The following is a 13,260-nucleotide window of genomic DNA, read 5'->3' as shown; positions in this document are numbered from 1 at the left end:
AGACGGTCTGATCGTTGCAAAGGTACAACCCATTCCGGAACTCTATGTCGTGCCAGTAAAGGGGGCTGAGGATTCAAGTGAATTTTTTCGGTCGCTAGTCGAAAGCGGGTTGAGCTGCAAGCAAGAGATCCGATAGCGGAAGAAGTGACTTTCAGGTCATCGAAGTAGATTTTTTCAAAAAGTCATGATTATACTCAGGGTTTATTAGATCTTCCTACCAAGACCACCCAAGCCAATATCTAAACTCGGAGCGAGACGCAAGGCCACTTTTACAGGTGCGTCGTCGATACGCAAGAGGAAACCCTGTCCTAATCCAAAAACGGGAGCGTGACTCAGGTCCAAAAGCTACCCCAGACTCTCCCCGCTTTTGATGCCTGTTAGGGTATCTGTAAACAAAGCTCAACTCAAGAAGTGTTGCGTCTTTCTGGCGTTTGTCTTTAGTGACGTTCTCTTCGAACATGGTGCAAGAAAGATGGATGTATCAAGATGTTGAAGTAGCTACATTTGGACTGTGCAAGGGTGTCTGGTGACCACAAATGCTCATCGAGAAGGATGTTGCTCGCGCGTCAATGCCGAGGCATCTGGTGATCAACACATAAGTCCTCGGTGCCTGTCTTCTCCTCCTCCTCACCTACAAGTACATCTGTCTCGCACACCTCTGACCAGACAACCTAACGCTTGTTCACGATCACTAAATCTCACATAGAACACTATCAACTCAAAACATGGCCTCCCCACGTAAGAAGATATGCCAGACAAAGCCCGGTGCTCACTAACAGGGTGCAGAGCAAATTCGAACCACCACAACTGATCTTCTGAAGATCAACCACCCAGTGATGCTGGCTGGTATGAACGTTGCTGCTGGTCCAAAACTTGCTGCCGCCGTTACCAATGCTGGTGGCTTGGGTGTCATTGGTGGCGTTGGCTACACCCCAGACATGCTGCGCGAGCAAATTGCAGAACTCAAGGGGTATTTGAAGGACAAGAACGCTCCATTCGGAGTTGATCTTCTGCTTCCGCAAGTGGGTGGCAGTGCCAGAAAGACAAAGTGAGCATACGCCATGACTAACGGCAATATCATGATTCTCACATAAAATGCAGCTACGATTATACCAAGGGTAAACTCGATGAGCTCGTCGACATCATCATCGACTCGAAGGCCTCTCTATTTGTGTCCGCTGTTGGTGTGCCGCCAAAGCACATTGTTGAGAAACTACACAAAGCTGGTGTCTTATACATGAACATGATCGGGCACCCCAAGCATGTGAAGAAATGCCTCGAGATCGGCGCCGATATGATCTGCGCTCAGGGTGGAGAAGGAGGTGGACATACTGGCGACGTGCCTACAACTGTCCTGATCCCGACCGTCGTCAAGATGTGCCAAGGTCACAAGAGTCCCCTCACTGGTAAGCCAGTGCAAGTTATCGCTGCTGGTGGTCTTTTTAATGGCCAGTCTTTGGCTGCCGCGCTCATGCTCGGTGCCACAGCCGTCTGGGTCGGTACTCGCTTTGTACTCAGTGAGGAGGCAGGCGCCAGCAAGGCCCACCAAGAAGCCGTTCGCACCTCTGGCTTTGATGACAATGTCCGCACCATCATTTTCACTGGACGTCCACTGCGTGTGCGAAAGAACCCGTACATTGAGAAGTGGGAGAACGAAAGACAGGCGGAGATCAAAAAGCTGACATCTGAGGGTGTCATCCCTGTCGAACATGATCTCGACACGCTTGGAGATGATCTTGATGATGAGACTATGGACAATGCTCGACCTTTCCTGATGGGCAAGGCTGCAGCTGTCGTTAACGAAAGGAAGTCTGCCAAGGAAATTGTTGATGAGATGGTCAGCGAGGCTGTGTCATGTATTGGCAAGGGCAACAGCAGCATTGTCAGCAAGAGCAAGCTTTAGATGATGCTTTTGTGTTTTATGATGACTTTTATCTACCGCAGGAATGATTGTGTTTTGTCTTCCTTTTTGAGAACTGGTTCAATTCACCTATCCACCTGACCCGAATGGGATTTGAGAATATGATGAAGTGCAATAACGAAGAAGTGCCGGGAAATTAGAGCCAGGTAGAAGGTCGCATTGGACAATCTTCTTACAGTACTTCTCGCCGAGCTGATCTTTCCCAGCATGCAAGGTCGGGTGTAATCCGGAGCAGAATTGAGGTTCTCCATGCTGAAACGGTCGTCAGGGAGGCGAGAATGCCGCTCCTCTAGGCAAAGGCAAACAGAAGGTCGTCCCTGTCTCATACGGGTAGTATCTGCTCTCCGACGATGAGACGGTGTCTGCCGCGGCTGTTCGGGGAGCGCCAGAATTTCCCGAATCTGGTGGGTAACAAGAATGTACCAGCAAAACATGGACGAGTCGACAGAATCTTATGGCCTGCTCTTCTGCACCTTCTTCCCTGGCTCTCTAAATGGACACGGCGTAACGCTCAGCTCGTGACGTTGGCCCGAGCAGGCGCGTAAGCGGTTCAAGGCCTATCTGACCGACTCCCCGTGAGTCCTCCCAGGTCAGGTTTAGTGAGCCGACCGTAGCTTGGTGAAGCGTTCCGGGATTGCGCATTGCCACAGGAAATGTGCAATATAAGAGGACGAGGCTTGCAATAGCAGGCTGGTGCTGCCGAGGTGGTGCTGTGGCGGCATGATCAATATCTATGGTCGACCGACCATCGACTTTGGCACTACTGATACCTGGTCATATTTTTGAGGCGCTGAGGTGATTTATTCGGCAATCGCATTATGTCGCTGCACCTAACTTAGTAAAAACGTTTGAACACCGAGCCAGGCTGTCCCCACAGTGTTTCCTCAGAGAATCAAGTCCAGCCATCTCGACTCCTGGGTCCTTCGGAGTCGGGTCCGAAAGAAGGCTTTGTCATTCCCAAGCGGATATCCTTCTTCTTCTTCTTGACAACCCTACCCCCTGTGGAAGCTCTTACCCGTTCGCCTCTGATCTCAAGATTCTGCTCTTGTTTCCTGCCTCGAAGATCATATCGAAAGTCATTGGGTGGGCGTGGCAGGGTTCAATCAAAACCCATAGATCTGAGCTCGACGAAACCGACGATTCACATCGTCGATTGAGAACAGCTTACGGCACTTCGGGATAGTTATCTGGGGACCGCCCATTGAACACTGGGACTCCTCATGCACAACCAAGTACAAGAGCGTCAATCCTACCGACCATCCTGGACTCATAATAAATCTGACGTCTGTCCTTCTCACTCTCACGCCTCAGTCTCCAGGCATCGGAGTCCTGCGCTCACAAAATGAGCACAGATGCATCGTCTTCTACCAGACCAAAAAGACAACTTGTCAAGGCGGCGTGTCAGTCATGTCAGAAGCGTAAAGTGAAGGTGAGAACCGCCTTGGGTCGACTCTATGAGACATCTGAATTAACCACACAGCATCTAGTGTAGCGGTGAGCGTCCCGCATGTATGCTCTGTCAACAAAGAGGTCAATCTTTTGTCTACGACTCCGAAGCAGGCATATCACGGGTCGAAGCCGTGCGCCGCCGGAACAAGGAACTGGGAGAACGAAATTCTGACTATGAGCTTGTCTTCAACGCTTTACATTCTACTCCAGAGCCTGAAGCCTTCGATCATCTTCGGCGTCTGAGAGAGTGCCCGGATATGGAAACCTACGCCAGAACACTCCGCATATCACGGCCGTCCGCAAGGAAACGTCAGTCGGATCAGTTGAACGACTTCATGGATGATGGCACAATGTCTAATCTATCCCCCATGTCGGTGCAATCTCAAGATCAACAGGATGGCGATTCCAACATCTACACGGACCCTCTTCCAATGACCGACTACACAAGTCCTACCCAGCAACCCCCCATGATGATTGACCCTCGCCTTGGTCAGCAGACCTTGTACGGCTTCCCGAACAACAATGGTTCAACACTACAGAGCCTGTGAGTGGCATTGTCCCTTTCTTGCCCGTCGTCTTCTCGAGTCGGTGATGATCAGCTCTGCGAACAAGGATTCTTGAAGCAGTGAGCTCAGTCACCGAGGGACCGCGAAGGCACCTGTCCGTATCGATGCTAATCGGCTTCTAGGGCAGAGACATGGCCATTCCAAGAATCGTCCAACGTTCAGCAAGAATCCTTTCAACCCAATGTCCATGATTGGATGAAACCACACAACCAAGCTGGACCTTCTCAGAACCACTTCCTCTACGACTTACAAATGCCACCGTCTAGTTGGGTAGATGGAAACGTCGACCCTAGGACTGGTCAGCCCCTAAGTCGAAGGCAGTCAAGATTCGAAGGCTGACTGAACCACTCCGAACCATAACGAAAACCACGAACGCCTTTGTTCTCGACCATCCACCTCAGCGGAGGCCTATCATCTACCCGAGTTCCCTTACCTCGCAACATCAGCTCTCATGCCGACAACAGCGTGCTGTTGACTGGCATCGACTCCAGGTTACTCAACACAATGTCGCTAAATGTATGGTCTTCGGTTTTGAGCCCTGCAGGCTTGGTCCGCTGGATCTGTCGGCCAAAAGACAAAAGAATAAACAAAAGGGACGTGAAGAACAAATCGGCGATCAGGCACACATTCAAAGCTTAATATGGGAAATGATTGGGTCTGGCCTCCTGGGTGTCGTGCCCCGGCTTTTCATGAAGGGACAATGCGCTCGTTTCGTGCGCCAAACAACATTTGAGTTGTGTAGGGAAGACCAGGCGAATCAAGACATGCGCAACATACGCGTCAAGTCGCATGATGGAAAGCGCGAAGCGCACATCTAGAGCCACTTTCCATTCTTCCCTTGAAAGGTCGCATCATACTCTACCTATGCAAAACAGTCTGGTGAGATATACAAATCATGATGCAGCATCGTCTTCAAAAGAGCATAGAGATTTCCACAAATAGTTGGCACAACTATTCGAATTAAGCATTTTATATGGTCTCTAGCAAATGACGGTAGACGTCGTTCTTGAGGTACAAACAGAAGCGACGTTCCAGACCCGGAGAGTCGGGCCGAGCCAATGGGATGTGACACCGTTCGGGAATCGGGAGATCTAGCTTGAGTTTGGCAGATTCACCAGCATAGAATTCGATTGCTTCCATCTCTTCCATCACACGTTTCGTCGTCGCCTCAAGCCTAGCTTCCTTCCGTCAGACCATGCATGCATCATGTTTGCTGCTTTCAGGCGAGAATGCGCGCTCCGGTGGGAGAAGCCTGAAGCATCGAATCGCATATTTCAAGGCATCTCAGATCCGCATCGAGTGAATCGGGGGATGATGATTACGCGAGGAAGGAGCTTGAACAAGGATCGATGATAGCAGTTTTCGATGAACAGCAGATCTTGTATGAGCTTTTGCGCCCTGACACAATGTATACTAAACTCGAGCAGCCCGCTACAGCACGCACGCACATAACTACTCTCCAGATCTGGTCCATGATCGTCCAGCAAAAAGGCCACTGGCGGTTAACAAATCCATGTTGAAAGTTTGCTATATCAATCACCTTGATGATGTACCTTTCGCCCTTACATGAGTTGCCGGAGTACCGGTCTAGACTGCCAACCTCGCTGTCGCTCTTCGTTCTGCGCAACCCAGATTGAGGCCATGTCGGCAGTACAGTTGATCATGTAGGTCCTCGCTTGCACAAACACAGCTTGTCCAAGCCACATGCAACAACACTGTCGCGCAGCAACAACAGCTTCCAAGCTCTCGTGGCGCTACCGAAAGGTCCGCGCGCTGGCTGTCGGCGCCTGCCTTTTTTCAGCCGCATGAACGAAATCTTAGGTATCCGTCTTTCCAACACGATGTATGCATCGATTTTCCCTCATTGAGCTTGAGCTCCAACTCATCTGCCAAACGAATCAAAGTATTATTCCCATAGGCGCGCGCAACAGACCCTTTTCGGGATCATTCGTCATAGCACCGTCGTGGATGGCATGTGCATGCCAAGCTTTCTGCTGCTTGCTTTCTCCACAGTGGCTTTTCGATGTTCTCGATTCCGACTTTCGATGCTTCCATGAAACTCGATGCTCGCACACATTGGTTTCGTTTCCTGCCTGTTGGGCAAGCCCCGCGAGACCGGTGCACTGTACTACTATCGCATTTGGTCACATAGTCCGCAAAAGACTAATGAGACATACGAACCCCTTAGGCGCCCGCTCGCAAGCGAACGACAGAGCCGCTGTTGGCTGAGTCGCGGCTCAGTTTTGACCCTCTGGAGTCGACCCCGAGCGGTTCTTGATTTGGCCAGCGGATGTGGCGCAAAATCGTCGCCGCAGCCACGTTTTCGCGAAAGGGTCTTGGGTTCTCTCTCGCTTACACTTGCATCGAAACAAAAAATCAACGAATCTAAGATCCATATCTTCGATGAGAAAGAAGTCTGTCTCTTCGTACTCATTTTTTCCCAAGACCCTGTTTTTTGTTTTGTTCTTGGTGTTGTGTCCTGACGTGCTTCAGTGAGTGGTGGCAACATTGCAATTGCCGACTGAGGATCAGTGATCAATTGAGCGGTGGGAGTGGTTGATCTTGCCACAGCAGGTTTGCCATGAGGGAGGAGTGTCGACGAGCCGAGCCGGGGGTTGTATTGTATAACAGGTATGCCATATGGCGTGATTTAGAATTCTTGTGCTTCATTCTGCTACAAAGTTATGCTCTTGTGCGATCTACGATAAGAGCCTGGTTGTCTTCTGTGCAGGTCCAAGTAGTCGTGGCCTCTGACAGGACCTCGCCTGATTATGATAGAAGACCACCTTCAACTAGGTCTGCCACATTTTTGTCTGTTGGGTATTCTTGATCGAGAACTCGTCACCACGGTTTCCCTCTCACAGATGTGCGCCAATGCAGGTCTTTTTTGAGACAGGTGCTTACAATCCCATATCCTCGGATGAATCCATTTGGCATCTCAGGCTCAGTCTAAAGATGACGAAAAATAGAGAAAAAAGCTAGGCATACTATGTTCGGATTGGAAGACCGGCAAACCCCTTGTATGCGATGAAGCTTTTGAATGTTCATGCGCCTTCTAGTGTACGTCTTGGAGATAGGGTTGTGTGGTTGGAGAGGCTTCTTTGGCTGCGGAGTTGTCTTTTGCTATATTTCAGCTACTGGATGCCATTATTATAATCCCCCGCTCTAGTCAGAACAGATTTGTATACAAAGGCCCTTAGGACCTGTTTGCCGACCAAACACCACCACTCTAGCACTTCTCCTGTCGCTATCCGACCTCATCTCCTTTCCGCCAGGGTCACACCATCACCATTTCCTCACTTGAGAATTTTTCCAACGTCCAATCATCAACTTCTCCCCTCCCTTGCTCTTTTACTTTCCCAATGTCGTCCTCCTCGTACCCTTCTTCTACTCTTCCACAACTCTAATCCTCGGCATCGCTTCCCTTAGGCGCTTTTTATCTTCTTCGGTTGGCGTGTAGCCTAGTTTCTCTTCTGCAGTGTCGGAGAGAAAGAGACCGAGTGTTGCATACCCAATCAATCCGCCGCCGACCATGAGGCGGGTTTTTGGGCTAAGGGAAGTGTAGTATCTATGCGGGTTGTTAGTTGGCGTGTGGGAGGACGGAGGTAAGAGGAGGCAAGGGTGAAAGGAGGGAGAGTGAGAGGATGTGATCGTGACTTGATATGGCAAAGAGAGCTACAGACAGACACTACAGGGATAGCGTAGGACAATGCTTTGAAGAGATAGTGTGATATGCAGTAGGTAAGTTGTTTCTCTTTCTGTGTTGGAGCATGATGAGGAAATCAGAAATGTCTTGACTTACCGCCACAGCGACATCTTGGGTTACACTCTGCTCTGATTGAATGTGTAGCTCTTGATATTATAATCCGAAACTCCTAAGTAGCATGACTTTGTGAGGTTGATGATGTTTTGTTGCAAATGCAAGCACAAGCGCAAGATGGTGGAAGAATGGAGTGGTTGATTTGTGACAGAATCATGATCAACCCAGATGAACCAGATCATGATGGTCAACTCCTAGCGCGTGTTGACAACAAATCGAAGCAGAGACTTAGATTGGAACCTGTACAAATATCATCACTGTCAACCAGTCCGAAAAAATAAGATTGTCTGGATGTCATGAATACCCACAGGTGCGCTGACCATACCGACAGTGGGATATCATATCATCACGAGCCGATATTGGTTCTCGATTGGCGTCTGAAAGTGATAGGAATAGGTATAGATCTTGACTTCTCACACTAGGATCAGGCAACATCGCTCTGCTTCCTCGTCGTCTTCTGGCTCTTGTTGTCAAGACTCCTCATCGTCTGTGTCCCCATTGTCATCTCCGAGCACCTTGGTCCAGACTCCTCAGGTCAGGATGTCTGTCGCCTCTCGCTGCATTTCCCAGATCCACCTTCTGCTCGAGCTTTGATGTGAAGAACATCAAAGAATCCATTTGGAAGCAAGGCTCGCAGGAGATGTAGACTTGATGGTACCTGTGCAGTGACCTCCCTCACCTCCCTGCTTGACCTCTCCTTCCTCTGTCTTTGTCACTCGAACGACAACCCATGATCCGAGAGAGGCAGGAGCGAGATACGTAGAAGTGTGACAGTAGAAATGTGACGCGCAAGAGCGTGAGAAGCGCGAAGACCACGAGCTTCGATGTGCTCGTATTCTTGTTGCTTTGAAGAAGCTTAGAGATGCAAATGCAAGAAGGTGGAATGGCTTTTATACAGTTCTCTGATTCGAACGCTGTGTTCACTTCCTTCCTCCACAGGTTCACATTCACTTCGACTGATTACAGAACAACTGCGCGCCTCCACAGCTTACAGCATTGTTGTTGTTGTGTTGCCACGATTTTGATTCGTCCGAGTACATGATATAGACATGAGTAAGTTAGAAATCAGTCGAAACAAGCAGATTGCAGCGAATCCGAAAGTGATTGATTATGTGATTCTGGTGCTTGCAAATCTATATCTTCATCGTCATCGTCGTTTCGTCCAAGAAAGGCAGGCATGTTGGACTTGATGCGCCTTGCATATGAGAGAAAAACAAGAAAAGCGTGACAAGAGACTCAAGCAATAAAAGATACAGGAGGACAAAGGCTTGAGTAACAAAGCCCGAAGAAGTCCAGCGTATCATAAAGAAATGAGATAAGATGGTAGCATAAAACATCGAAAAGGCAGATCGGATATCAAAAACAACAACAAACAAACAACAGCCCAATTCTCCTATTCCTGTCGCAGATTCCAAGAGGCTTTAACAGAAGACGAAAATCTCATAATAACGCCGTGAATCCCATAAAGACCAGTTTTTTTTGTGTCCATCTCTCTCCGTCTATTGCCTCATTCCGGGACAGTTGTGAAAGTTTGTAATAAGCCGCAGTCCCATGGAGGCAAGAAACACCTGATGCGGCGCCAGAGAAGCACGGGTTCAAAAAGTTCATCCAAAGTGACTCTTGCAATGGAGGACTCAACAGCACCGCTAAACACCTATCGTCCAAGCGATGCAGGGTGTATCATCGTGCTAACACCAGCCAACTCGCTGCCCATGGTGTAAGGGAGATATTTTCTTGACCATATGAATCACGTCTGCGGTAGCATGTGATGTCTTCTAGACCTATCCAGCGGGCTTTCGGCTACAGGGTGTTCGTCGTGATCTTCGGCCAACTCAGTAGCTTCGGAGTCCAGACTATCTCTATCGGCGGCAGCAGCCATACGCGCTTGTGCTTCTCTCGCGATACGCGGCAGAGGGTCGTGTGCTAACGGCGGCGAGCTCGAGGGAGCGTTGTACGGCATAAAGCGATTCGAGAAGATGTTCGGCGTGGAGAAGACAGCTTGCTGAGCTTGGCTTTGTGGCTCAGAAGCTTGTGTGTTTTTCTCGCCGTAGGGGCGTAATGGCGGAGGAGCCATAGGCAGGGCGTCGGGAGAGGGAGGGGCTGGTGGTTGAGGTTGTTGGTGTCGTGTGGGTTGCTTGCCGATGATCTGCAAACGCGAAAAGGGCACGTTGATCTGATTGGTGCGGACCTTGTAGATGGCGATACGGAGACGTAACCGTAGAGTCTGAGCAGCGGTCCGGATGGACATGGACGCTGCTGAGGAGGCTTGTTGGTGATGTTGCTGCGAGATTTGCTGTTGCGACGAGGGATCGTAGTTGATCAGCGACGAGAAAGAGCCACGGGTAGCGTTGGAGTTCTGTGACGAGCGACCACTGTCGCCCTCAGAGTGAGAGTCGTGCTCGGTAGGAGAGGGGGCTTTCTGTTGGTCCTGAGGAGGTTGTGGAGTGATGCGGCGCGTCAGGGCATTGTTGTGTGATAGACGACGACGCTTGATGTAGCTGAAGCCTTTGCCATCGTCGAAGATGTTTGCTTGTCGCTTGAGGGGGCTGCCGCTCCTTTGTTGTTGTTGTTGCTTGTCGAGTTTGGCGTTTGGTGTCAGGTCGCCTAGCACTGGTCGATTGGTATTGTCTGTTCGCGGCCGAGCGATTGCTTTTCCTGGTGGACCCATGTTTTCGCCTTGAGGCTGGAATAATGGACGCGATGATGGAGCCGTCGACATGATGAATGGTCGTTCGAAGATCCTTATGGAATGTGCTGGTTGAAATGTAGCGCGTCACAAGAAAGCAAGATTCGATCGCTACAAAGACCATCGCATCCATCCAGAGGTGCACCCGAACGTGGGGGGTGCCTAGTTATGACGTGCATAAATTCCTCTCCCTAGCAGAAGCAAATATATTCAGATTTGAAGATAATAGTACACACGACCTAATCACTTCTTCCTCGTCTATCATCCTCCGTCTCGAGCGCGATTCGCTTGCGCAAAAATCCTACTGTCGGTGGCTGAATGATGTCGTTGAACAGCATAGTGCCGTACACCAGCAATCCGAAGCCTACTACTTGCAGCCACTTGAACGTTTCCCACCCGAGTCCTAAACTGACTACCCAGATGAACAATGTTCTGCAAGTGTCGATGGTGCTGCGAGCTGTCGCCGACACTGTACGAGTGACAGAAAGCCCGAAGAAGTTGAATCCACCAATCGACACCATCGTCAACAAACTGCTCACAGCAATTGCCCGATGCTGGAACACCTGTCCTAGTCCTTCCTTTGCATCAAAGTATCCTCCTCTGCCAGCTTCGGTACGTCCAACAGCGAAGTGTAGGATTACCATGCCAATAGCCGTGACCGAGAAACCGAAGATACCTTCCCATCCGACAGTTGCAAGAGGGTCCAGCTCGTACTTGGCCATAATGTTCTCTTCCAACACAAATTGTGATGCTGTGAAGATTTGCGCGCCCGCGATCAGAAGTATTCCGATGATGGTCTGGACGGCAGAGTGTTCCTGAGCAGTAGCCACAACGCTTTTCGCAACATCGCGGATCATGTGTATGGTACTATGAGCCATCTGGTCCAGATCACCCAAACTTGGAGGATCAGCTCCAGGTGTAGTTCCAGGAACAGTGGCCTTCTTTTTCTCCAGAGCGCCGGCTAAGCCAACAACTGCCACTCCGGCAACGACGATGAACAAGCTGGTCCACTTGAAGGCATTCAAGTGTCTCTTGAGGAAGATGACGCTGAACAGTCCGACGAAGAGCACGAGAGCACCTCTGGTCATTTGGTATATACTGGCAGCCACAAACAGCAAGCCTACGTTCATCAAGGTGGTTCCCGCGATGTCACAGCATGCAGGAAGTGCAAGCAACAAAAGTTTCCAGCCTTTCAGTGGCAGTCTCTGTCCAGCGTGCTCAGAATCAGCGAAAGGTTTGGCAGGCACATTCGTGGCATCGGCGGGAGCTTCAAGATCTCCTTGTAACAGAGGGCTGCGGCTGTCTTCGGTGTCGATGGGTTGGTATGCGGTTGTGTCGGATGACTTGGTAACGTAGCGAGAGGAGAGGTACGAGATGAAGACAACGAGCCAACATCCGGATTCTCCAACGAACATCTGTAGTGTCTGGATGACGGGCTGCTCGAAGTTCTTGCGTTTGGCGGGGTTGGGGTCGTCACAGTTGGCGACACATTGCATGTCCTGTTGTTCAGTCAGACTTGGAGAATCAGACCATGCTGAGCAGATCTGACCTGGTACTTGGTAAAGAGGGTGTTGCACATGCCCGTCAGTAGCATCATGGCGACGAGGACGGGGATCATGGCTTTGGAAGCCATGTTGGCGTTAGTGTGAGAGCTTGCGAGCTCTTGACTGTATGCTGCAAGATGAACAGCCTGACACTCAAGCAGCAACGAATGTCCGTTCAGAAAGAGTCTTGGAGAAGGGAGATGGGAAACGAGAAGGAGGAGGTAGGAGTAGAATAGCGATGAATGACACAGCGGGTGCGGAGTTAGTGTCGGTCATGCGGCCGTCGGTTCGGATAACGTCCTTATCTATTGATAGTCGAAAACGGGACCCTGAGCCTGACTCGAGCCAGTTCCACCAATCACGCATGACCAGACAAAGGAAGCCATGCTCCCTCAAACAATGCCTCTTGTGCTGCTAATTCTTTTCTCGAGTTTGAGATCTGGTTTTGTGATAGCGACATGTCTGAAAGATCGATCGAATTACCATAATGTAGTGCAGCCAATCACTTGTCACTTCTATCCCCTAGCTTCTCGGGGACTCGGAGGAAGGATTGCCAAGCTCTCACGCGTCCAGCAAGGAGGCCATTCGTAAAAGTGTTGCAGCAGGCGGAAACGTTACCATGAAGACTCTTCGCCAACTCGAAAGACACTGATGATATTGCCGGGTCGGGTGATTCAAGACAATCAGCAAGCCGTGCTGCTGAGCACCTTGCTCATCACCGTCGCCCTCGCATTAGTCGGCACCTCTCCACGACACTCCCTTACCACCAGCGCTGTCGCATGGACTGGCATCTGGGCATATACTCGCTTTAGAAGCAACCTCAGCACCACGGGAGAGTCGCAGGGACGGATATTATCATGGGCAGCAGGAGTACTGTTGGCTTTGTCTGGCGTGTGCGAAAGAGCTGTAGAAAGAGGTCACATATACTGGGCAAAGGTCAGAAAGGATGCCTCACGAATATACAAAATCAATGTTGGCTGAAACTTTTCCATCACAAAGGCTCTTCTCCCTGTCCTCGTCTACGTAGTCGTCAAGGTGGATGCATTCGGCAACGCACGCTTCATCTCGAGTACAGATACTCGATCTGCTGAAAAGTCAAAGAACGGAGACACAAGACTCTTAGCAGTGCTCACTGTATCGGCACTCGTAGCTCTAAGTTATGCGAGCGAGCTGCGGGCCACACTCGCCTTGGGCTGTTGTAATGCTGTGCTTGTGGCCGTGGTTCTGTCGCTGTTGCAAGCCGCCCATCGAGAGACAGTTTCGACCAGCGGCCC

The 13,260-nt window shown here is 50.3% G+C and overlaps 5 protein-coding genes across 5 annotated transcripts; 2 read left to right on the top strand and 3 right to left on the bottom strand.

Annotated features, from left to right (window-relative positions):
- Nucleotides 1-725: 725 nt before the first annotated feature.
- On the top strand, nt 726-1,903 carry M437DRAFT_74411 (NPD-domain-containing protein; the record flags this gene model as incomplete). The annotated part of the gene is made up of 3 exons (XM_041026231.1): nt 726-738; nt 787-1,048; nt 1,102-1,903. The coding sequence occupies 3 exons, from the start codon at nt 726-728 to the stop codon at nt 1,901-1,903; spliced, it is 1,077 nt and encodes a 358-aa protein (XP_040880866.1).
- A 1,384-nt stretch (nt 1,904-3,287) lies between these two features.
- M437DRAFT_33612 (uncharacterized protein) lies at nt 3,288-3,627 on the top strand (the record flags this gene model as incomplete). Its single annotated transcript, XM_041019253.1, has 2 exons — nt 3,288-3,350; nt 3,409-3,627. Coding segments are annotated over 2 exons (282 nt in total), but the record flags the coding sequence as incomplete, so codon positions are not given.
- Nucleotides 3,628-7,323: 3,696 nt separating this feature from the next.
- On the bottom strand, nt 7,324-7,752 carry M437DRAFT_74409 (uncharacterized protein; the record flags this gene model as incomplete). Its single annotated transcript, XM_041026230.1, has 2 exons — nt 7,324-7,504; nt 7,739-7,752. The coding sequence occupies 2 exons, from the start codon at nt 7,750-7,752 to the stop codon at nt 7,324-7,326; spliced, it is 195 nt and encodes a 64-aa protein (XP_040880864.1).
- A 1,751-nt stretch (nt 7,753-9,503) lies between these two features.
- On the bottom strand, nt 9,504-10,475 carry M437DRAFT_74408 (uncharacterized protein; the record flags this gene model as incomplete). The annotated part of the gene is made up of 1 exon (XM_041026229.1): nt 9,504-10,475. One exon carries the CDS (start codon nt 10,473-10,475, stop codon nt 9,504-9,506), a length of 972 nt encoding a protein of 323 aa, XP_040880863.1.
- A 206-nt stretch (nt 10,476-10,681) lies between these two features.
- M437DRAFT_83548 (uncharacterized protein) lies at nt 10,682-12,075 on the bottom strand (the record flags this gene model as incomplete). The annotated part of the gene is made up of 2 exons (XM_041027954.1): nt 10,682-11,941; nt 11,992-12,075. The coding sequence occupies 2 exons, from the start codon at nt 12,073-12,075 to the stop codon at nt 10,682-10,684; spliced, it is 1,344 nt and encodes a 447-aa protein (XP_040880862.1).
- Nucleotides 12,076-13,260: the final 1,185 nt, after the last annotated feature.

The sequence above is a fragment of the Aureobasidium melanogenum genome (assembly GCF_000721775.1).
Source record: "Aureobasidium melanogenum CBS 110374 unplaced genomic scaffold scaffold_7, whole genome shotgun sequence".
In the NCBI taxonomy this organism is placed as follows: Eukaryota; Fungi; Ascomycota; class Dothideomycetes; order Dothideales; family Saccotheciaceae; genus Aureobasidium; species Aureobasidium melanogenum.
This window is presented reverse-complemented; position numbering and strand designations above follow the sequence as displayed.